We start from the raw sequence: 20,223 nt of genomic DNA, 5'->3' as shown, positions 1-20,223 counted from the left end.
TAGTTAAAATAAATATTTTTGCTAATATTATTGGTGATCATTTTTCAACTATTTGATTTATTTTTGAACTGCCTAGATTTTACATTTTGAAATTCGCACACACTCGATTACGATGTATTCGATTCCTTTAAAAATCAATAGTACCATGTGCAACTATCGATTGTCTGCCCATGAGCACTCATTTCGCCCATTCCTAAAAGAAATCATTCAATTTTGAAAAACTTGGATGAAACCATGAAAAATGGCCAAGAATAAGTCGACTGTGTACCTAGGATACGAGGATGAGGAGGTTACGGCCAAGCAGGAGCAGTTCCTGAACAGTTGCACCAACAAAATCGGCGGCACACCCGTAAGATAGGCGATTGCATCGACTTCAATCGAGGCAGCGGATAATTGAAATTGATTTTTACCCACAGGATTGGCCCAGACACGAGGTGACCATTCCGTCATGCCCGCTGTGCGGTGCAGTGCGTCCGCTGATCGTGCAAATGTATGCGCCGCTGGATCGCTCCCAATTCCATCGCAGCCTTTACGTTTTTGGATGCATGAGCCCCGCCTGCTCTCAGAATTCAATGAGCTGGTGTTGTGTTCGCACCCAGCACCTGGACCACCAATACGAGGTGATCAGTGAGCACTCGCCGAAGGCAACGCCCACTAAGAAGCAGAACTCTAAAAAGAAGGGAAAGTCGAGCGGATTGCAGGCTATCAGCTGGTGTAGTGGAGCGGACGATTGGGGCGACAGCAGTGGTGGAGCTACCGAACCGGCCAAGACCATATCCGTGACATTGGACGAGGCGATGGACATTACCGCGGACGACGAGCAGAACGAACGAAATGGCAATGTGCGACCGAATGCCCTGCATTATGCCAAGTCGGACATCCAAATGGATGAACCAGCCAAGCTTGAGCAGGTAAAGATTGCCGCCGATGATGACGACGACGAGGACGAGAGCACTTCGCTGGAGAACGACCTGATCTTTGGCTTTCATCAAATGGACATGATTTCGCCCCAAAACGCCGACGATGATCCAAATGCTAATTGTGCAGCTGCCGCCGCTCCCAGTTTGGATGGAGCAGGAGCCAGTGCCGCCTCAGCGGCCATTGGTGCTGAGATCGAGGGCCCCGAAACGGATCTGGTGCTGGTCGACACGCCTAAGAAGCCGGAACGCGACCTGATTGCCTTGTTGAAGCACACCTCCAGTGCGTTGTCGCAGATCAAGGACCTAACGCTAAAGTCCTACTACATTGCCGTCGATGTGGAGAGCAAGACCCAGGTGGAGGAGTACGAAAACTTTGGAGGCGCTTTGTCCATAGACCACATTCGTGATTTGTATCAGGAGTACAAGCTGAGAGACGAGAATGCGGGTCAGTCACCAAACGGTGGTGCATCTGGATCAGCAGAGCAGAGCGATGAGCACGAGTCCTATGAGAAGGCATTACCAGCCCATGGCGACTTGGTGTTTCACAACTTTATTACTACCATCCATCAGAATCCGGGCCAGCTGTTGAGGTAAACATTGCACTTTATCCTTCTTAGCTATCCTTTCACCCAAGTTGTTCTGCTTCAGATATTCTCGGGATGCGCTTCCGCTGTTGGTGGCCCCGTTGACGGAACCTCTGCCCAAGTGTCAGAATTGCAAGGGAGAGACCATCTGCGAGGTGCAGCTGCTGCCCACACTGATTCCCAAGCTGCGGTTTCAGGTGAACGGTTCCAATGCACCAATCGAGTTTGGCAACGTGCTGGTCTTCACCTGCCTCAAGAGCTGCTGGGACACACCCGACCTGATGCGCTACGAACATATTGTGGTTCAGTCTGAAACTTAAGGTGGCATACACGGCCATATCCCAAAGCCATTAGAGTCATTCGCTGTAGCTGCTACGGTTGCAGACTGGTGCAACGAATTTTAAACGCAAACTGCAGAGATAAAGCTAAGCTTCTCGATTGTCCTAGGAAGATTTTATGCTCTAGTTGTTAAGAACGTTGTAAGCTTTTAGACACTCCAAAAAGGATAGTTGCTAATAATATCTCGTTATTTCCACTCCCCCTCTAAAAGGGTTTCAGAACATATTGTTTTATTTCCAAATTGCAGGAATCCATCATAATCCTAATTGACCTAAGCTAAAGGTGCATCGGCATCAAGATGGTAGCTCTTCACAGTTGAGAACCTCAGCGCCGGATATTTGGCCTCGGTCAAATCGAACTCGGAGCTGATGTCCACCTTGTTGCGCTTCTGCACGAGCGTGTAATGTGACCAAACCAACTGGGCGCATCGGCGCTTGGTGGTGCCTGCGATTCGCAGCTCGATTAGGAACTGTGAGGAGTCCTCATCCACTGGCATGATACTACCTCGTCTCTGTCGCACGTGGACCAGTCCACGCGGCTGCGACTTTTGCAGCACCAGAGTGACTGTGCTCCCGAAGAGACGATAGCGACCCCGAAGTATTTCCGCCCGTACGTTGTGCACGTGCTTCAGTTTGGATACACCTTGCGCCGGCTCATCGGCAGTCGTCATCATCAGCACCTTGCCATCGGGCAGAAAGCGAATGTAGCGATAGTACTCCACCAGTTGCACAGGACGGTAGAACTGATCCTGGAAGCTGTTCTCGCCCATTCTCAGGTACGTAGTCTTGCTGATGTAGCAGCCGTTAAAAAGAACTCGGTCTCGGCGGACAAACATGTCCCGCCAGGAGTGGTAGACGTTGCTTACATCCGAATCCTGGGCCTCTAAGGTACCAACGTTGTGGCCCCATACTCTATAAACAAAATTAAGATAGGTTCATTGAATCTTAGGCGTTATTGGAAAGAGTGGCTTACTTGACACAAGCTAGCCTCCAGAGCTCCTCATCCCGCGCGTAGACATAGAAACCTTTGCAGACAGCAGCGCACTGTTCCAGCGAGCGCATGTCCAGCTGGGCGGAAACCACCCAGCGCAGGATACGCATCACAATCTCGGGCGGCAGGTCGGCAAAGTGCAGACCGGTGGTCAGGACATTGGCATCACGGCTGGACGCTATCATCTTGCCTTTGTAAATGTTTTCCTGCCGCAAGTCGTGCTGGAACTTCTCGTACAGGTTGTCCACGATCTCCTCTCCACTCTGCGTAGCATCCGACTGACCCAGATCCAGTTGCTTTGCCAAATCGTTAGCCAGATTCAGGTACTTTTTGCTGACATCGTTGCTGAGCTTTTGCTTCTGCTGCTCGTAGAACTTGAACTCAATGTCCGGAACGATTTGGGTGGCCTTCCTGTAGAAGGGTAGTGCGTCGTAGACCTTGCCACGCTGCTCCAGCTGCACAGCGGTCCGATAGAGGCTCTCCGCCTTGGCCTGCAGTAGATCGGCCTCGCTGAGATTGGAATTGGCAGCCGTGAGGCGATCACCAGCCTCGGAACGGCTCCTGGATCCAGTGTTTGTTGTGTGTTCCTGCAGCTCCCGCTGCCAGTTCTCCCGGAACTCATCCAGTGCATTGGTGCCCGTTTCCCGGCCTGGCTGCTCGCCATCCGAATCCACATCCGACATGATAAGAGCTAAGCTAGTCTGTGAATGCCAAACAGATCGTAGATTATAGACATCTGCGCATTTATCTAACGCAATTTCTAACCTGAAAGATCTTAGTATTCGACGTGGACAGGTATGGAAGTTGGGAACGAAATAGAACTTATAATAAAGGGCCGCGCGTATTGCTGATTTTGGTCGCGGGCTTCACCCCAGAATTTCGTAGTCGTACGCAACTGGGAGCAACATGTGGCCATTGGTAAGACCCCAAGATTAAGATTATTCAAATACGCAAACGAGAACACTTTTACACCAATGTTATTGCTTACAGTGTGCACGCAGTTGTTTACTAAGGTATTCCTTTAAACGCTTGCGGTCACATTGACTTACATACTTTGTCAATTCTCAAAAAGGATATATTTCCAATTAGTTAATAGCGAAATTCTGCTTGAATGTGCTTCTAATTAGAATTCTATTAAGATATTTACAATAACAAAAGATCAATTTGAAAATCGATAGCATTCAAATGCATATTCGATAAATATTCAAAACCAGCTGACTTCAACGCGGTTCTGTTTTGTTTTGGTTGCTCATTCGCTTGATTCGCACTATCAGCAGGTAAAATGTGTTATTAACAATTAAAATGGCTTATTAAAATTGATTTTTAGGAACCATGTCAGCCGACTACTCCCATCTGAGCTCCGCCATCCTGGAGCAGTGCTTCGGCAAGGTGGTGCAGGCGGTGGCCGACTGCCTCTTTTCGGCCACCACGAGGACCCTGGGACAGATCACCAGTGCCACCAAGTTGTCGAGGAAGGAAGTAGCATTCGCGCTGGCGGTGCTGGTCAAGTTCAGACTGGTGGACTTTACCGCCTCCAAGGCAAACCCCTTCCTGGCGGAGTACGCCCTCCGGCGCGAGGATGTTCTCTGCCTTCTAAGGTATCCGCGGTATGTAAAATCGTATATCTTTTCTGCAGTTTCATGTTTTAAAATGTGCTCGGTAACTTTCTCAGCTACGTTCACCTGGTGCAAACCAAGTACGGAAATGTGGGTGCTTCCATTTCGGAGGAGTTGATTAATTCTGGATCCGATACGGCAACTGGAATTCTGCTAAAATGCCTAGCCGAGAATGAAAACAAGGCAGAAAGTCCGGAGTCCTACCGCAACACCTTTCTCGAAATGATCACCGATCACTATATCATCAAGAGACCAGAACTGCTGGTGGGCGACGACCAGGATGAGAATGTGCCGAAATTCGAGACCAACGAGTGCGATTTCTTTAGGCATCCCAATATTGATCTTCAGTTGTTGGCCAAGATACAAAAAGGAGAAGCCACTCTGGCGGAGGCCAAGGACTCACACATGGTGTGGAACCTGAACCACGATCGCTTTCATCAAGACTTCCGGGACACCATCATGGTGGATGCAATTGAGCGAAAACTGGGTGAAAATGCTGCAGAGTGCTTTCGATTCATATTGAAGATTATGTATAACACAACTGATCCGTGGGAAAGAGTGAGTTTCAAGACAAACATTGTGCTTTTCAAAAATTCATAACATATATATTTCTTTGTGCAGAAACTCTCCAATCAAATAACTTTCGTGGAAATTAAACAGGCTATTGAAAGGAAATCGAATAACCTGGATCTTATGAAGTACTTGGACCAGTACATAAGCCTATTGAGTGAGTATAATTGAAAAAAAAACGGATGAATACATCTAAAATAATGTCTTATTTTTAGCTGAAGACTCACTGGGATTCTTTCGAAGAGTGGGAGACATGGGTGGAGGTGTGTACGTAGTGGATATGGAACATGCCTTCGAGTCGCTAGCCTTTGCTTGTGTGGAATGTGTCATCACGGAGCGATTTGGCTCAAAGGCAGCCCGAATATTCCGAGTGATTCGGTCCAAGAAATACATAGAGCAGGAGGACCTGCAAAAGGAGGCCATGATACCATCCAAAGAGGCCAAGTCGCTGGCGTATAATTTGTTCCAGGAACAGTTTATTCATGTCAAGATTATTAAGAAGCCTGGCGGAGGCAGTAATGGCCCGGCTAAAGCATTTTACCTCTTCCAGGTCAGGGAGAAAGATGTGAGTGTGGTCGAGGAAAAGTTCCTCTTCTATTTCTAATGTTATTCATGCATTTCAGACCGTGAGAATGCTGCTCGATGCCAGCTACAAATCCCTTTATAACACAATAGAGCGATCTAACTTCGAAAAAAATGAACACAAGGGCCTAATTGATAAATCACAAAGGCTGGACAGCATAGTAGAGGCCATGAAGGAACGTGGAGAGACGGACGAATATATCGCAGAGGTATATAATATTTAGGTTGATAAGAAGTACATTATAAGCCGCTCCTTGCCATTTCAGATTGTTGAGACTTTCACGCCACCGGAGTGCGAGATCCTAAATAAGGTGAAAAATCGCATAAAGACCTTGTCAAAAGCTGAACTGACCCTAGACGATACCATCTTCCTACTGCAAATGTATCAGCATCATTGCACTACGCTGCCAACGGGTATTCGTAAATTTAAATAAATTGTAATCTTAAGAGAATATGATTGTCTTATTTATTCAGAAGTTTATTTTTTCCCACCGAGACGCATTTTGAAGAAAACTAAGACTATGCATTTTTCAAACATTTACGATCAGCATCTTCTTGGAAAATCGTTTTTATGGTTACTGCCGACAGTTTAAAGTATATTAGACTCAAATTTATTAAACACACATATGCGAACGAAAGGACTGCACACTGAATCACAGGCTATATAAATAAGGTATGCATAAAAGAAGGCTAGTTGCTTTCAGGAGTTATTACACTCCGCTTCCGGTGCACAATACGCTGCTCGCGGTGGGCTTTCTGCAATTTAATGAAATGTTGTTCCAAGGCATCGAAATCAATGCCACTTTTGTACTCCAGTGAATTGCGTTCATCCCTGCGGATTAAAGAAAAGTTGCATTGAAAGTATTCAGTAAATGAAAAATATCTTACACAGGATCGTGACCCCAGTAGTTGGGCACGCATTGCAAACGATTCCGAAGCGTGTCAAATGCTTCCGTCTGCGGCAGCAGCATCAGGATGCCAAACAGGGCATGAGCCAAGTACTGTGCATCCGCGCAGTTATTCGCTTTGGAAACAAGCGTAAGACGCAATGGAGCGAATATGGGAGACTCTATCAACTGAACCAGTTTGTCCAACTCGGTCAGCAGCTCCAAAGTGATTTCAACATCGGCACTGCATAATAATAATATATACACATTCAATAAACTAAGGGAGTTTTACGTATTAAGCACTTACAATAGCGTAACCAAGCGGGACACATGCTGGTAGCTTTGGGTGAGCAGGCACAAGGAGAGAGTGGACACTGGACAGTGGGCCCAGCTCTTGTAGAGGCATTGAAAGAGATCCGCTGACTTCCCGTTGGATATATTTCGCAGGCTCGTACGCAATTCGAATAGCTCCGTTGAGGTTAGTAGAATCATGTTCAGCAGGCGCACAACCGTCGAAGCAAACTTCAAGTTGGGCACGCCCTCCGCAATTATTTCGGCAAAGGTGCGGTAAATGTATTCCGCATTCAGCAGCACACAGAGTTTTCTTTAAAAGATATGGTTATATGTGGGCATATTTAATGAAAGTAAGTATTTGTAATGGGTTTACCTAATAATAAGGCTGGCTCTGTTCTCCAGTATAAGTTTCTCCTCGCTGAAAAGGTTCAATAAGCTCAACAAAAACTCGCGATAGTGCGATTTGTTAAAATCGTTAAGCTCTGTAAGAAGAGAGCATTAGTTATTATATTGATTAAAAGTATTTCAGGAATATGTTCTCACCCCTGCTCTCTTGAGAATTTACGATTTCCGCCAAAACGGACAGGCTTTGAAGGACTACCTCATCCGAGTTGTCGGCCAAAGTTGACAATAGATTAGTGTTCAGGTTTCTCGCATGCACGGACATTTCGTTTGGAAAGTTGGTGAATAGATGGTGGATCCATTTTAGAACTGCGATCTTTGTGTGCATCGAATTGTGCGTGAGATACTGTGAAAGAACGTCCATAATCGAACGCAAATCAATCTTGGCCACTGTCTCCGTTTTCAGCTCCTTGGTCGAAACGAGCAACATCATCGAGTTGTTAACAGACACGGCGCACTCTTTAATACCTTTAGATTAAATGGGTTAAGAGTGTGCTTTCTAATGGAACTATTTGCTTACTCCTCTTCGATTCCACATTGTATTCCAGACACGGCAATATCGCCGTGAATATGCCACTTGCATACGGCAGCACATTGGGGCCAAATATTTGGACAAACTCCCGTATCCAGGTGATCGCAATGGACTTGATGAGCTCATTGGGCGATTGTGCGTGCGTTATGAGTGTATTGATAGTATCCTCCATACGCACGGATGACGAGTCGTTCCTTATGGACTTCAGGAACTGGCTAATTGTGGTCTCGCACATGCGCTGGATCTCAAGCGTATTGTCCTCGAGCATGACGAAGAGTCCGTCCAAGATCTCGGTCAAATAGTTGACCATGTTAATATCCGGAACGGCATTTAGGATCGATATCCATGAGATCACATACTGACGGGCAAACGCATCCTTCACATAGATGTGCTCTCTCAGCAAAGGAATGAACGCCTGCAGATTGAATGTTTGCGACGATTCCGTGACAATGTCCTAAAAGTAGGGTAATTACCAAATAACTTTGATTCTTTTGAGATTAAATGAAATTCTAAGGGTAGCTACCTTTAGCAGGCGATCCAGCAATTCGCTGCCGTCCTTGACCATTTGATCGGAATCAGTCACGAGTCGCGATAGTGCGGCGAAAAGCTCCGGGAAGAAGGGAATGATCGCAGAGCGGGCCACCTTCACCACGTTGTACAGGGACTCGCAGGCGAAGTAACGCACACGGATATCCGGATCCGACAGGCAGGTCATGATGGGCGTCACCAGGCCCTGGACGTACTTGCCCGTATCCTGCAAAAGTAGACAAAGTCTTGAAAAGGGAACACGCTTCCGATGACTAATGGTCACACATACCTTGCCCAGCCCTAAACCCATGGCTGCCAGACCGATAAGCGCTCCTTTCCTTCGGTTTGCGTCCCGTGATGTCGCATAATCCGTGGCCAGCACTTCGATCAGCTTGCGGATCTGGGCCGAGTTGTTTTTGTTGTTGAATTCCGTGACCATTCTGGCGGAGAGTGCATTTACCAATTGGGATGACGAATCTCGGCGGTGGCTGTTTCATGGACTACTCACTTCTCGATCTCCTGCGAGGCCAGCTTACGTTTCTCGTACACCTTGTCGCCCAGCGCCTTGGCGCAGGACTCACTAAGCGGGGCGTACGGCGGTTCCATTCTGTAATCCGTAATCTAATCAAAATAACAATATTTGTAGGCGGGTTTTTGGATTGCTCTGCATATCTTCACGAACAGCTGTTTACTAGGGATGCCAACTCGTGTTTTTAATTGTTTTCGCTTCGGCGCCAAATTTCCGTCGCATTTAAAAAAATAATTTTCATTTAATTTAAGTAATGTCTACAATCTCGAGGACAGATCTAAACGAGTTCTTAAGCAAACTCACTCAATGACAATAAAAACGCAATTATCTTTAAATAAATATAATATTTTTATTAACCAAGTAGCTAATATAGCTAAAATCAATTTGTTGCTAACTTAAAACTAACAAATTATGTTTTAACTATTTACATTCTTTTGGTTGGTAACAACCAAATAAATAATATCACTTTTTAAAAACTTAAGCCAGGAACTGAATAATTTTCTTTTTGCCTTTAGTCGACCTCCTCCACTGTGGGTCCAGAGTAGCCGCCAAATCCTCCGGCCTGTTGGCCGCAGTTGGCTCCCGGTCCACCAGCTGCTCCCGCTCCCGCTCCCTGCTGATGCATCTTGGTCATGATGGGGGAGCAGTGGCGAGTGAGCTCCTCCATCTTGTGGTCAAACTCCTCCTTCTCGGCGGTGGTGTTGCTGTCCAGCCATCGGATAGTGTCGTTGCACTTGTCCAGGACGGAGTTCTTGTCGGCCTCGTCCAATTTGCCAGCGGGTGCCTGCTCCACGGACTGCTTCACATTGAAGACGTAGCTCTCCAAGGCATTTCGAGAGGTTATGCGCTGGCGCTGCTTCTCGTCCTCGTCGGCGTACTTCTCAGCCTCGTTCACCATGCGATCAATCTCGGCCTGCGAGAGGCGTCCCTTGTCGTTCTTGATCGTGATGTTCTTGGCCTTGCCCGTGCTCATCTCCTTGGCACTGACGTTCAAGATTCCATTGGCGTCCAAGTCGAAGGTAACTTCTATCTGGGGCACACCCCTTGGTGCAGGTGGAATGCCGGACAGATCGAAGGTGCCCAATGCATTGTTGTCCTTCGTCATCGCACGTTCGCCCTCATACGGCAGTTGCGCTCGATCAGCTTGGTCATTACACCTCCAGCGGTCTCAATTCCCAATGAAAGTGGGGCCACGTCCACCAGCAGCACGTCCTGGATCTTGCCGCTCTGGTCTCCGCTGAGGATAGCGGCCTGCACAGCAGCTCCGTATGCCACTGCCTCGTCTGGGTTGATGGATAGGTTGAGGTTCTTGCCGTGGAAGAACTGCTGCAGCAGACTTTGCACCTTGGGAATGCGAGTGGATCCGCCGACAAGTACGATGTCGTGGATCTGACCCTTGTCCATCTTGGCATCGGTGAGGGCCTTCTCCACAGGCTGCAGGGTGTTGCGGAAGAGGTCTGCGCACAGCTCCTCGAACCTTGCGCGGCTCACTTTGGTGTAGAAGTCCTGACCCTCAAACAATGCGTCGATCTCGATGGTGGCCTCCGTGCTGGAGGAAAGTGTGCGCTTGGCCCGTTCAGCTGCTGTTCTGAGGCGACGTAGGGCGCGAGGGTTGGAGCGCAGATCCTTCTTGTACTTGCGCTTGAACTCCTCCGCCAGGTGGGTAACTAGCCGGTTGTCAAAGTCCTCGCCGCCCAAGTGTGTGTCTCCGGCTGTGGAGCGCACCTCGAACAGTGATCCCTCGTCGATGGTCAGGATGGAGACATCGAAGGTACCGCCGCCCAAGTCGAAGATAAGCACATTGCGCTCACCCTTGAGATTCTTGTCCAGTCCGTAGGCCAGTGCTGCCGCCGTGGGCTCATTGATGATGCGGAGCACATTCAGGCCGGCGATGTGACCAGCGTCTTTGGTAGCCTGGCGCTGGGAGTCGTTGAAGTAGGCTGGAACTGTGATGACTGCATCCGTGATGCTCTCGCCCAGATACGCCTCCGCCGTCTCTTTCATCTTGGCCAGCACCATTGAGCTGATCTCCTCGGGGGCAAATCGCTTGGACTCACCCTTATACTCCACGCCGATCTTGGGCTTTCCGCAGTCGCTTACCACCTTGAAAGGCCAGTGCTTCATGTCTTCTGCGATTTTGGGGTCGTCGTATTTACGGCCAATGAGTCGCTTGGCGTCGAACACTGTGTTTCTGGGGTTCATGGCCACCTGGTTCTTGGCCGGATCGCCGATCAGGCGTTCCGAATCTGTGAAAGCCACGTAGGACGGCGTGGTGCGGTTGCCCTGGTCGTTGGCGATAATCTCCACCTTGCCATGTTGGTAGACACCCACGCAGGAGTAGGTGGTGCCCAGATCGATTCCAATAGCAGGCATTGTGTGTGAGTTCTTCTTCCTCGGTAACGACTTGTTCAAAGTATTCAGAGTTCTCTTCTTGTCTTCAATAATTACTTCTCGGTTGATTTCAGTAGTTGCAGTTGATATAGTTGGTTGCTGGTTACTTTAAATTGATTCACTTTAACTTGCACTTTAATGCAGATTGTTTGTTTAGCTTGTTCAGCTGCGCTTGTTTGTTTGCTTAGCTTTCGCTTAGCGATGTTTTCACTTTGCTTGTTTGAATTGAATTGACGCTCTGGGAACGAAGCGGCTCTATTTATACTCCGGCGCTCTTTTCGCGAACATTCGAGGCGCGCTCTCTCGAAGCAACGAGAACAGTCTTTCGTTTACTGTGTGACAGAGTGAGGGAGCTTTAGTGCAGAGAGGGAGAGCCACAAAACGATGAGATAATAACGGCCAGAGAAATTTCTCGAGTTTTCTTTCTGCCAAACAAATGACCTACCGCAACAACCAGTTTGTTTTGGGATTCTAGAAATTTCGCTTTATTTTGGAAACTTCTTTATAAATACGGCTGCTTAAATAACTTATGTTAAAGATAATCGAAGCGCTTTGTTATGCGAATGCCACCGTTTTTAAACCAATAAATGTCTGCTCCGGCATACATTAAAGATTATTTTAGTTAATGAATTAAACTATTAATGGACTTTCTTCTGTTTTAATATACGATAATAGACCTTTAAGGGTCTGGAAACTGTATAAGAAATTAGTTGCGACTTAATTTACATATGTAAGCATCTAAATGTGTACTAGATTCATTGAAATTAATTATGTACGTACATAGTATGTAGGTGATTGGCAGCTTTGGAAACTAAATGCTATGTACATACAGTGTCAAATGTGTTTAAACTTGGAATTTGTTGTTTATTTTCTTGTATATTTAAGAATATTTAATTTGTTTTTTGATTTATAAGTAAAATAAATATTGTTTAATTATATTTCATAAAAAATTGCGTTTAATTAAGCAAAGAACTCTTTATTTTTACCTTTAAAGTCCAAAATTCAACTTATTTCTTGACATATTTACAAATCTTAGAAAGATGAGACCAAAAATACAGACCTTGTGGCACTAACCAGCACAGGTCTTATTTACATCAAAACATTGCCACGCCTCTTTCAGGTCCAATTCAAATTTCAAATTGGTTTAAATTTAAATACTGCGCTAACATATGGGTGTAGGCCCATATCGCTTCTTACAATAGAAAGATGACCCTTCGCAAAGATTAGTAATAAAGTTTAGTTGCATTACATTGTTTTCAAAAAAGCCTCCTCTGTTTTTGCATACGTTTTTCATCCATTTGTAAAACAAACATTCATATGTACGTAAATCTATGTGATTTACAATCATCTGCATACAATTGTCTTTATCAAACTAATAAATAAATCGCATTCGCTATGTACATTCGCATAACAAAGCGCTTCGATTATCTTTAACATAAGTTATTTAAGCAGCCGTATTTATAAAGAAATTTCCAAAATAAAGCGAAATTTCTAGAATCCCAAAACAAACTGGTTGTTGCGGTAGGTCATTTGTTTGGCAGAAAGAAAACTCGAGAAATTTCTCTGGCCGTTATTATCTCATCGTTTTGTGGCTCTCCCTCTCTGCACTAAAGCTCCCTCACTCTGTCACACAGTAAACGAAAGACTGTTCTCGTTGCTTCGAGAGAGCGCGCCTCGAATGTTCGCGAAAAGAGCGCCGGAGTATAAATAGAGCCGCTTCGTTCCCAGAGCGTCAATTCAATTCAAACAAGCAAAGTGAAAACATCGCTAAGCGAAAGCTAAGCAAACAAACAAGCGCAGCTGAACAAGCTAAACAAACAATCTGCATTAAAGTGCAAGTTAAAGTGAATCAATTTAAAGTAACCAGCAACCAACTATATCAACTGCAACTACTGAAATCAACCGAGAAGTAATTATTGAAGACAAGAAGAGAACTCTGAATACTTTGAACAAGTCGTTACCGAGGAAGAAGAACTCACACACAATGCCTGCTATTGGAATCGATCTGGGCACCACCTACTCCTGCGTGGGTGTCTACCAACATGGCAAGGTGGAGATTATCGCCAACGACCAGGGCAACCGCACCACGCCGTCCTACGTGGCTTTCACAGATTCGGAACGCCTGATCGGCGATCCGGCCAAGAACCAGGTGGCCATGAACCCCAGAAACACAGTGTTCGACGCCAAGCGACTCATTGGCCGTAAATACGACGACCCCAAAATCGCAGAAGACATGAAGCACTGGCCTTTCAAGGTGGTAAGCGACTGCGGAAAGCCCAAGATCGGCGTGGAGTATAAGGGTGAGTCCAAGCGATTTGCCCCCGAGGAGATCAGCTCAATGGTGCTGGCCAAGATGAAAGAGACGGCGGAGGCGTATCTGGGCGAGAGCATCACGGATGCAGTCATCACAGTTCCAGCCTACTTCAACGACTCCCAGCGCCAGGCTACCAAAGACGCTGGTCACATCGCCGGCCTGAATGTGCTCCGCATCATCAATGAGCCCACGGCGGCAGCACTGGCCTACGGACTGGACAAGAATCTCAAGGGTGAGCGCAATGTGCTTATCTTCGACTTGGGCGGCGGTACCTTCGATGTCTCCATCCTGACCATCGACGAGGGATCACTGTTCGAGGTGCGCTCCACAGCCGGAGACACACACTTGGGCGGCGAGGACTTTGACAACCGGCTAGTTACCCACCTGGCGGAGGAGTTCAAGCGCAAGTACAAGAAGGATCTGCGCTCCAACCCTCGCGCCCTACGTCGCCTCAGAACAGCAGCTGAACGGGCCAAGCGCACACTTTCCTCCAGCACGGAGGCCACCATCGAGATCGACGCATTGTTTGAGGGTCAGGACTTCTACACCAAAGTGAGTCGCGCAAGGTTCGAGGAGCTGTGCGCAGACCTCTTCCGCAACACCCTGCAGCCTGTGGAGAAGGCCCTCACCGATGCCAAGATGGACAAGGGTCAGATCCACGACATCGTACTTGTCGGCGGATCCACTCGCATTCCCAAGGTGCAAAGTCTGCTGCAGCAGTTCTTCCACGGCAAGAACCTCAACCTATCCATCAACCCAGACGAGGCAGTGGCATACGGAGCTGCTGTGCAGGCCGCTATCCTCAGCGGAGACCAGAGCGGCAAGATCCAGGACGTGCTGCTGGTGGACGTGGCCCCACTTTCATTGGGAATTGAGACCGTTGGAGGTGTAATGACCAAGCTGATCGAGCGCAACTGCCGCATTCCGTGCAAGCAGACTAAGACGTTCTCCACGTACTCGGACAACCAGCCCGGAGTCTCCATCCAGGTGTATGAGGGCGAACGTGCGATGACGAAGGACAACAATGCATTGGGCACCTTCGATCTGTCCGGCATTCCACCTGCACCAAGGGGTGTGCCCCAGATAGAAGTTACCTTCGACTTGGACGCCAATGGAATCTTGAACGTCAGTGCCAAGGAGATGAGCACGGGCAAGGCCAAGAACATCACGATCAAGAACGACAAGGGACGCCTCTCGCAGGCCGAGATTGATCGCATGGTGAACGAGGCTGAGAAGTACGCCGACGAGGACGAGAAGCAGCGCCAGCGCATAACCTCTCGAAATGCCTTGGAGAGCTACGTCTTCAATGTGAAGCAGTCCGTGGAGCAGGCACCCGCTGGCAAATTGGACGAGGCCGACAAGAACTCCGTCCTGGACAAGTGCAACGACACTATCCGATGGCTGGACAGCAACACCACCGCCGAGAAGGAGGAGTTTGACCACAAGATGGAGGAGCTCACTCGCCACTGCTCCCCCATCATGACCAAGATGCATCAGCAGGGAGCGGGAGCGGGAGCAGCTGGTGGACCGGGAGCCAACTGCGGCCAACAGGCCGGAGGATTTGGCGGCTACTCTGGACCCACAGTGGAGGAGGTCGACTAAAGCCAAAAAGAAAATTATTCAGTTCCTGGATTATGTTTTTAAAAGTGATCTAAATAGTTGAGTGCCATAGAAAAATGTACATTGCTCCAACTATAGTATTATACTTATATGTTAGCAACCCATTGCTTTGACTACATATAATAGCAAAAATAATAATTAATGCAATACTCTTAAGCAGTATAAGTAAATTAATTGAATAAAATAAGAAAATAATTATTAAAAGTAATACATGACGTTTTTTAATTAAAAGTTAAATCGCATTCTTAAGTTTCGGAATGCTCATTTCGAAACTTTGCTTTGAAAGTCTTCTGAGGACAAAATGTCGATTGAATTGTTTTTAAAACACGTTAGTTTCACACTTTAATTTGCAATATTTTAGTTCAGCAAGTACATTGAAATACATAGCGATACATGACCCTAAATAGATACACAATACATTGTACAGATTTTTAGACGGGATGCATTTCCTACTCAATGCAAGCCAATTCAACTAGAAGTACAATCAATTTCCTTTACTATCACAAAAGTCGTCGCAACTCAGGAGAGAGGGGGATTCGAAATGGGAAACGAACTAACTAAATTGAAATAAGTGAATCGTTTTTGCAGCGAATGGCGAAATTTCCTGCAGCTTGTCAATTTTTTTTTTGGTTGTTCGCAGTTCATTCTTTTTACCCATTACTAGATTGTCTTTCTGCATGAAAATTCATAACGTCAGCTACACAATTCTCTTCCATTCCATATTTTGTTCATACATAATTTCGATTGCGTAATTTGTAATTTTCAATAACTCTGTTATGTAGATTTGGTTTGCTAGTTTTCTAGGTTACATATGATACTTAGAGCTAGAGTTAAGATTATGGGATTGCACTTTTTCCATGATTTAGGCTAGTTCTATCTGTGACAACATTAAAAAGTGTGTTTAATATTAAATAAAAGCATGGAGTTTATTCCGCTCAGGATTTGCAATCCTAATATAAGATGACATATATGAATATTCAAATTTTGGATCGTTTTAGTACTCCAAAAATCGATGGAAAAAGTGCTTCGCCTTCGACAAGCCGAAGTGCACAATTCTTAGATGATTCATTTGACAACATTTCACTTGAAGTTGGAACTTTCCTACACGCAAAGAGTCGCTCGATTTCTAATTGGCTTTGCTCCTCCATATATGTATAGTTATTACGTATATCTCCTGTTTAGTTGGACAAACAACACTTATATATGGATAGTATAGTTCCGGGGCAGCATTGTCCCTGCAGCCGCGGTTTGGCGGGCTTAGAACACAACTTTAATTTAAATTCCCTATCGTTGCTTAAACGAAATTGTACACGTATACATAAACACACATAGAGTATTGCTTAGCTTCAAGGATTATGCTAGCTATATCCTGGCACGAATGCCACTGGTATGGCCGTTGCTCTGGTTTCTTCTCTTCACTTCACTTCAGCTTTGTTTTCCCTCCTTGGGTACATATACATTTTACAACGATTCACTCAAGTATTAAATATCACTTATAGGGGCATTGTTCCGCATCCAGGAGAGTGGACGAGGCAGGAATGTGGCCGGGATGCAGACGCTATCCGGTCTAGACGTAGTAGGCGTTGTACGGATTTCGTTTCTCCAGACAGGGCAGCACACACTCCAGCGTATTGCGGAATGCCTCGCGGAAATCTCGATTAAAGTAGGCGTATATAAGCGGATTTAGCGTGGAGTTGAAGTAACCGATCCAGAATAACACCACCACGAGCACATCGGGACACGGGCAGGCCGGACCGCAGAGCGATGTGATGACATACCTGGAAGGAGGAATGAGAATCACATGAGTATGAGTCACCCAGAAGAAGAAGAATAAGAATAAGGCCAGCGGATAACCGACAATGGATTACGGATTGCGGTACCACATCCGCATCCGTACGGCCTATCTACCGCCACTCACCACAGAAAGAAGGGCAGCCAGCAGAGCAGAAAGACGCCCATGATGATGCCCAGGGTGCGGGCGGCCTTGTGTTCGGCCTTCCATCCTTTGGCCGGTCGCACGGAGCCGCCTGTGGGACAGATAGAGAGTTTAGAACCGATATGAAAGCTGGCAATTGGCTGATTAAGTTCAATTCGAATCGATTCGTTTCGATCCGCCAGTCTGTTTTTTTTCATTGTTGGGTCAGTGCAATCGACAGTTTTCTGGTTCATTTCTGTTTGTTTGTCTGCGAAAGCACTCGAAAAATGATTTTCTTTTTAAGTAGTTTAATGTGGTATTTGTATACCTGTTGCATGTGTGTGTTTTATGGTTTGTTGCTTCTAAGATGAAATTTTATAAAATATATTTGGTAAGAAAAGGTATATGTTGAAATTTAAGTTAGGAAAACCGTTATTTGTTAGCTAAGTCAATTAATTGAACATTTCAATTAAAACAAAGAAAAACTCAGAGAAACATTTTTCAAAGAGCTAACTAAAGAACTTATATAATAATTTAAACGATATATTTTTTACTTGGATTTTCTTACTTAAAAACGAATCCAATTCGGAACTAATTTTTAAAAATAATTTTATATATTTTCTCTGTGTGTAAATTGCCAAGAAATGCGGTTTATGTTCGTTTTATTGTGAGAGTAAGAGTATGCCGGCATGTTGCGTATACGCCATGTGTGTGGTATCCTTGTTTAGCTTTGACATTAGTAATACTTTTGCTGTTATATGTTGTTAGCTATCGATGGCATTTCAAGCCCCACACCGCCACGCCCCCTGCGCCCACCTTGCAAGTGACTGTCATTAAAGTGCTGGAAAGGCCAACATGTGTGAAGTATCTTGGAGCTCGGGCGTGTGGGTGTGCGGGAAAAGCAATAAAAACGAGGCAAACAATTGAAAATATTTACACAGGACACTTGTTATCACAAAGACATACAATCCCCCGCATCCATCCAGTCCAGTGCGCCCGCCCCAAACATAAACATAAACATCACTGGCGGCCAGGAGGAAAAACAAATCAGACAGACAACAGTGAGCAACAGGAAGCAACGGACCATCGCCCTTGTTCACCCATTGCCCATGTTCCCCCATCCAGTTGGGCACCTGGATCCTTGATGGACGCCACTCGGTGATGGCCACAGCCAGGTGAAATCATAATGCAAAGGCTGTGTGAAGGGAGGCTCAATAAAGCAAAGCAAACGCACGTGCAAACGGAAGCAATTATGTACAGCATGAGAGCAGCGAAAGGTGAAGGATCCGGATACGGATTCGGAGGTGGAGTAGGTGGAGGTGGAGATAGCATGAGGTTTCGATTGGGTAACACTCCGGATTCAGTTGCCTAAGCTGGTTAGCTTGGCATCCGGATAAGGAGGTGCCAAAAAACTGGCATTTTTGTGGGGATTTGCCACTGAAGCTGGAGGCTACAGAAATTTGGGGTAGTTCTTTTCGGTTTCATTTCATGATTGATTGCATGATACTTAGGTTAACCACCGTTGAAATGATTGGGATTGCAGAAAGTTAAAATCCAGGGATATATAGTATTATTTGCGGTACGAACGTTAACTAGTTTCAAGTGTATTCAAAAGCTTTTAACTTTAAATATAATAAGTTGAAACATGTATGGTTTATAAGAACATTACTTTAGGAACTGTAATATTGATTAGTATTTGACTGCCAGGATATTTCATACGAAATAAATAGATTTTTTATATGTCTGGTTTAATGCAGTGGCAATAAATACGAAGTGAAAGGAACTTGATTGGATAAAGATTTTCTGATGATAATATATGTATGTATTGATATATAGAAACTATTACTATTGGTGTTGGAAATTCGTGAATTCTGAGGCTTAGAAGTGTGAAATGTATTATATTATAATGCACAAGTTGTGGACTGTGGGAAATCGAATGATTCAGATGGATAATGAATGGGTAGCAATGAAATAGGTGCTGAAGCTGAGACAAGCAGAAAGACAGAGATAGAGAGAGGAGCAAGAGAGAGAGAGAAAGAGCGAAACGTAGAGACTGGGGGAGGAGAGGAGGGGATACGACAAGACTCACCGGTTGCACCACAGTGACTGCATCCGGTTTTGAAGCGGCGCTTCCGGTTCTTGCTCTGCTGCCAACATGCTGTGACCGCCGCCGTTCGCTTGTGCCAGAATCGAGTGCAACTGGACGAGGACGCGGGCCCCTGGCCAAGATCTGGAGTTGGCTCGTGAATACTACGTTTACTACTAGTGGTTAGTACTGTGGTGTCGATTGTGCTGCCGGCGTTGGCATTTGCGGTTGCGTTTGCGTTTGCGGTGGTGCCGGTGGTGCTGCTGATGTCGGCGCCGCAGAGCGGACACTTGGGCAGCGGACTGGGCACCGCGGCGAAGGTGATGCCGCGGGGCCGCTGCTCAATGATCTCCGCCTCCTCCTCATCCACAAAGATGCAGATGCCGCCGCGTCGGATCAGCGAGGATTTATTAGAAAATTCGTGCTCTGCTTGCAGTTGATTGTTGCATTTTCGTACGATTTCGATTGTGAATTTGGCCACGGCATTTTTGGGGTTTTATTGGTTGGATTTGGTTTTGGAGTAGAAGTAGTTTGTTTGTTTGGTTGGTTGGTTGGTTGGTTGGACATAATTTGGTGATTTCGATTTACATATATACACATACAACACACAACGAAATGGCGTGGAAGAGAGATAGATATAAAGAGATAGAGACAAGTAGTAGACAATGTACACAGGGTATTTCACAGGACGCGAAAGGACTTCAACTCCTGAGATCACATGCAGCCATGCACCGGCAAACGCAAAGGATCGGGATCGAAAAGGGAAAGGATTCAGATTCATTATCGTTGGCTCCCTGTCTCTGGAAATAGGTCGTCCCTTTCTGTCTTCGTTTGCAGGTGCAACTAACTAAATGCTGGCACTAGTCTATACATTATAGATATACTAAGCTAGTTAACTAAGTTTTCATTCGAAGCATTTAAGTTTTAATTTTCCAATGAGGGGTTATATAGGCTCTGTACTTTTTAAAATACTGTATGCTTTTTTAGAAATTCGCACTGTTTTTGAAAGGAACTTAAAAACACAATTTACAGTTTTCTTCAAGGTAAAAACTAAATTTAAGTATGGTAAAAGTTCGTATCTTTATTTTAAGTTTAAATTATTATTTTTTTCGTCCAAATCTCTT

The 20,223-nt window shown here is 45.8% G+C and overlaps 6 protein-coding genes and 1 pseudogene across 8 annotated transcripts in view; 3 read left to right on the top strand and 4 right to left on the bottom strand.

Moving 5' to 3' along the window:
• The first annotated feature begins 172 nt into the window (after positions 1-172).
• Positions 173-2,064, top strand: LOC116801407 (programmed cell death protein 2-like). The gene is made up of 3 exons (XM_032720663.1): positions 173-349; positions 417-1,510; positions 1,569-2,064. The coding sequence occupies exons 1-3, from the start codon at positions 242-244 to the stop codon at positions 1,822-1,824; spliced, it is 1,458 nt and encodes a 485-aa protein (XP_032576554.1). The 5' UTR covers positions 173-241; the 3' UTR covers positions 1,825-2,064.
• Positions 2,034-3,824, bottom strand: LOC6606653 (F-box only protein 9). The gene is made up of 3 exons (XM_002031417.2): positions 3,599-3,824; positions 2,816-3,534; positions 2,034-2,754 (listed from the first exon to the last, which is right to left on the bottom strand). Exons 2-3 carry the CDS (start codon positions 3,514-3,516, stop codon positions 2,115-2,117), a joined length of 1,341 nt encoding a protein of 446 aa, XP_002031453.1. The 5' UTR covers positions 3,517-3,534; positions 3,599-3,824; the 3' UTR covers positions 2,034-2,114.
• A 213-nt stretch (positions 3,825-4,037) lies between these two features.
• LOC6606652 (DNA-directed RNA polymerase III subunit RPC3) lies at positions 4,038-6,053 on the top strand. The gene is made up of 7 exons (XM_002031416.2): positions 4,038-4,110; positions 4,161-4,440; positions 4,506-5,007; positions 5,071-5,176; positions 5,235-5,584; positions 5,643-5,810; positions 5,868-6,053. Exons 2-7 carry the CDS (start codon positions 4,166-4,168, stop codon positions 6,033-6,035), a joined length of 1,569 nt encoding a protein of 522 aa, XP_002031452.1. The 5' UTR covers positions 4,038-4,110; positions 4,161-4,165; the 3' UTR covers positions 6,036-6,053.
• A 136-nt stretch (positions 6,054-6,189) lies between these two features.
• Positions 6,190-8,933, bottom strand: LOC116801750 (protein VAC14 homolog). The gene is made up of 9 exons (XM_032723026.1): positions 8,753-8,933; positions 8,534-8,684; positions 8,240-8,470; positions 7,705-8,170; positions 7,326-7,652; positions 7,156-7,264; positions 6,796-7,092; positions 6,490-6,732; positions 6,190-6,433 (listed from the first exon to the last, which is right to left on the bottom strand). Exons 1-9 carry the CDS (start codon positions 8,848-8,850, stop codon positions 6,292-6,294), a joined length of 2,064 nt encoding a protein of 687 aa, XP_032578917.1. The 5' UTR covers positions 8,851-8,933; the 3' UTR covers positions 6,190-6,291.
• A 349-nt stretch (positions 8,934-9,282) lies between these two features.
• On the bottom strand, positions 9,283-11,399 carry LOC6606650 (annotated as a pseudogene). The gene has a single exon (XR_004362200.1). The product of XR_004362200.1 is annotated as a major heat shock 70 kDa protein Ba (transcript).
• A 1,498-nt stretch (positions 11,400-12,897) lies between these two features.
• Positions 12,898-15,254, top strand: LOC116801751 (major heat shock 70 kDa protein Ba). Its single transcript, XM_032723027.1, has one exon. The coding sequence runs from the start codon at positions 13,149-13,151 to the stop codon at positions 15,078-15,080; it is 1,932 nt and encodes a 643-aa protein (XP_032578918.1). The 5' UTR covers positions 12,898-13,148; the 3' UTR covers positions 15,081-15,254.
• Positions 15,255-15,411: 157 nt separating this feature from the next.
• LOC6606647 (octopamine receptor beta-3R) overlaps positions 15,412-20,223 on the bottom strand; it is a 36,320-nt gene continuing 31,508 nt past the window's right edge. Inside the window, exons 7-9 of one of the 2 annotated variants that reach the window (XM_032723024.1) lie at positions 19,103-19,525; positions 17,017-17,125; positions 15,412-16,876 (exon numbers count right to left, since the gene is read on the bottom strand). In XM_032723024.1, the coding sequence (XP_032578915.1) occupies positions 16,666-16,876; positions 17,017-17,125; positions 19,103-19,525 (743 nt within the window). In that variant the 3' untranslated portion in view covers positions 15,412-16,665. The remainder of the gene's footprint in view (positions 16,877-17,016; positions 17,126-19,102; positions 19,526-20,223) is intronic. The other variant, XM_032723025.1, reaches the window with a different exon arrangement.

Source organism: Drosophila sechellia, chromosome 3R (assembly GCF_004382195.2).
Source record: "Drosophila sechellia strain sech25 chromosome 3R, ASM438219v1, whole genome shotgun sequence".
Classification (NCBI taxonomy): Eukaryota; Metazoa; Arthropoda; class Insecta; order Diptera; family Drosophilidae; genus Drosophila; species Drosophila sechellia.
This window is presented reverse-complemented; position numbering and strand designations above follow the sequence as displayed.

What these genes read in the sequence shown, in the direction of transcription:
- LOC116801407 (XM_032720663.1), top strand. Translation starts at nt 242, where the DNA reads ATGGCCAAGAATAAGTCGACTGTGTACCTAGGATACGAGGATGAGGAG. An exon ending in ACAAAATCGGCGGCACACCC is followed by an intron (nt 350 to 416) that starts GTAAGATAGGCG and finishes TTTTACCCACAG; the next exon opens with GATTGGCCCAGACACGAGGT. An exon ending in AATCCGGGCCAGCTGTTGAG is followed by an intron (nt 1,511 to 1,568) that starts GTAAACATTGCA and finishes GTTCTGCTTCAG; the next exon opens with ATATTCTCGGGATGCGCTTC.
- LOC6606653 (XM_002031417.2), bottom strand. Translation starts at nt 3,516, where the DNA reads ATGTCGGATGTGGATTCGGATGGCGAGCAGCCAGGCCGGGAAACGGGC. An exon ending in TGGAGGCTAGCTTGTGTCAA is followed by an intron (nt 2,755 to 2,815) that starts GTAAGCCACTCT and finishes TTTTGTTTATAG; the next exon opens with AGTATGGGGCCACAACGTTG.
- LOC6606652 (XM_002031416.2), top strand. Translation starts at nt 4,166, where the DNA reads ATGTCAGCCGACTACTCCCATCTGAGCTCCGCCATCCTGGAGCAGTGC. An exon ending in CAACTGATCCGTGGGAAAGA is followed by an intron (nt 5,008 to 5,070) that starts GTGAGTTTCAAG and finishes TTCTTTGTGCAG; the next exon opens with AAACTCTCCAATCAAATAAC. An exon ending in CCAGTACATAAGCCTATTGA is followed by an intron (nt 5,177 to 5,234) that starts GTGAGTATAATT and finishes TCTTATTTTTAG; the next exon opens with CTGAAGACTCACTGGGATTC.
- LOC116801750 (XM_032723026.1), bottom strand. Translation starts at nt 8,850, where the DNA reads ATGGAACCGCCGTACGCCCCGCTTAGTGAGTCCTGCGCCAAGGCGCTG. An exon ending in TGCTGGATCGCCTGCTAAAG is followed by an intron (nt 8,171 to 8,239) that starts GTAGCTACCCTT and finishes CCCTACTTTTAG; the next exon opens with GACATTGTCACGGAATCGTC. An exon ending in CAATGTGGAATCGAAGAGGA is followed by an intron (nt 7,653 to 7,704) that starts GTAAGCAAATAG and finishes TTTAATCTAAAG; the next exon opens with GTATTAAAGAGTGCGCCGTG.
- LOC116801751 (XM_032723027.1), top strand. Translation starts at nt 13,149, where the DNA reads ATGCCTGCTATTGGAATCGATCTGGGCACCACCTACTCCTGCGTGGGT.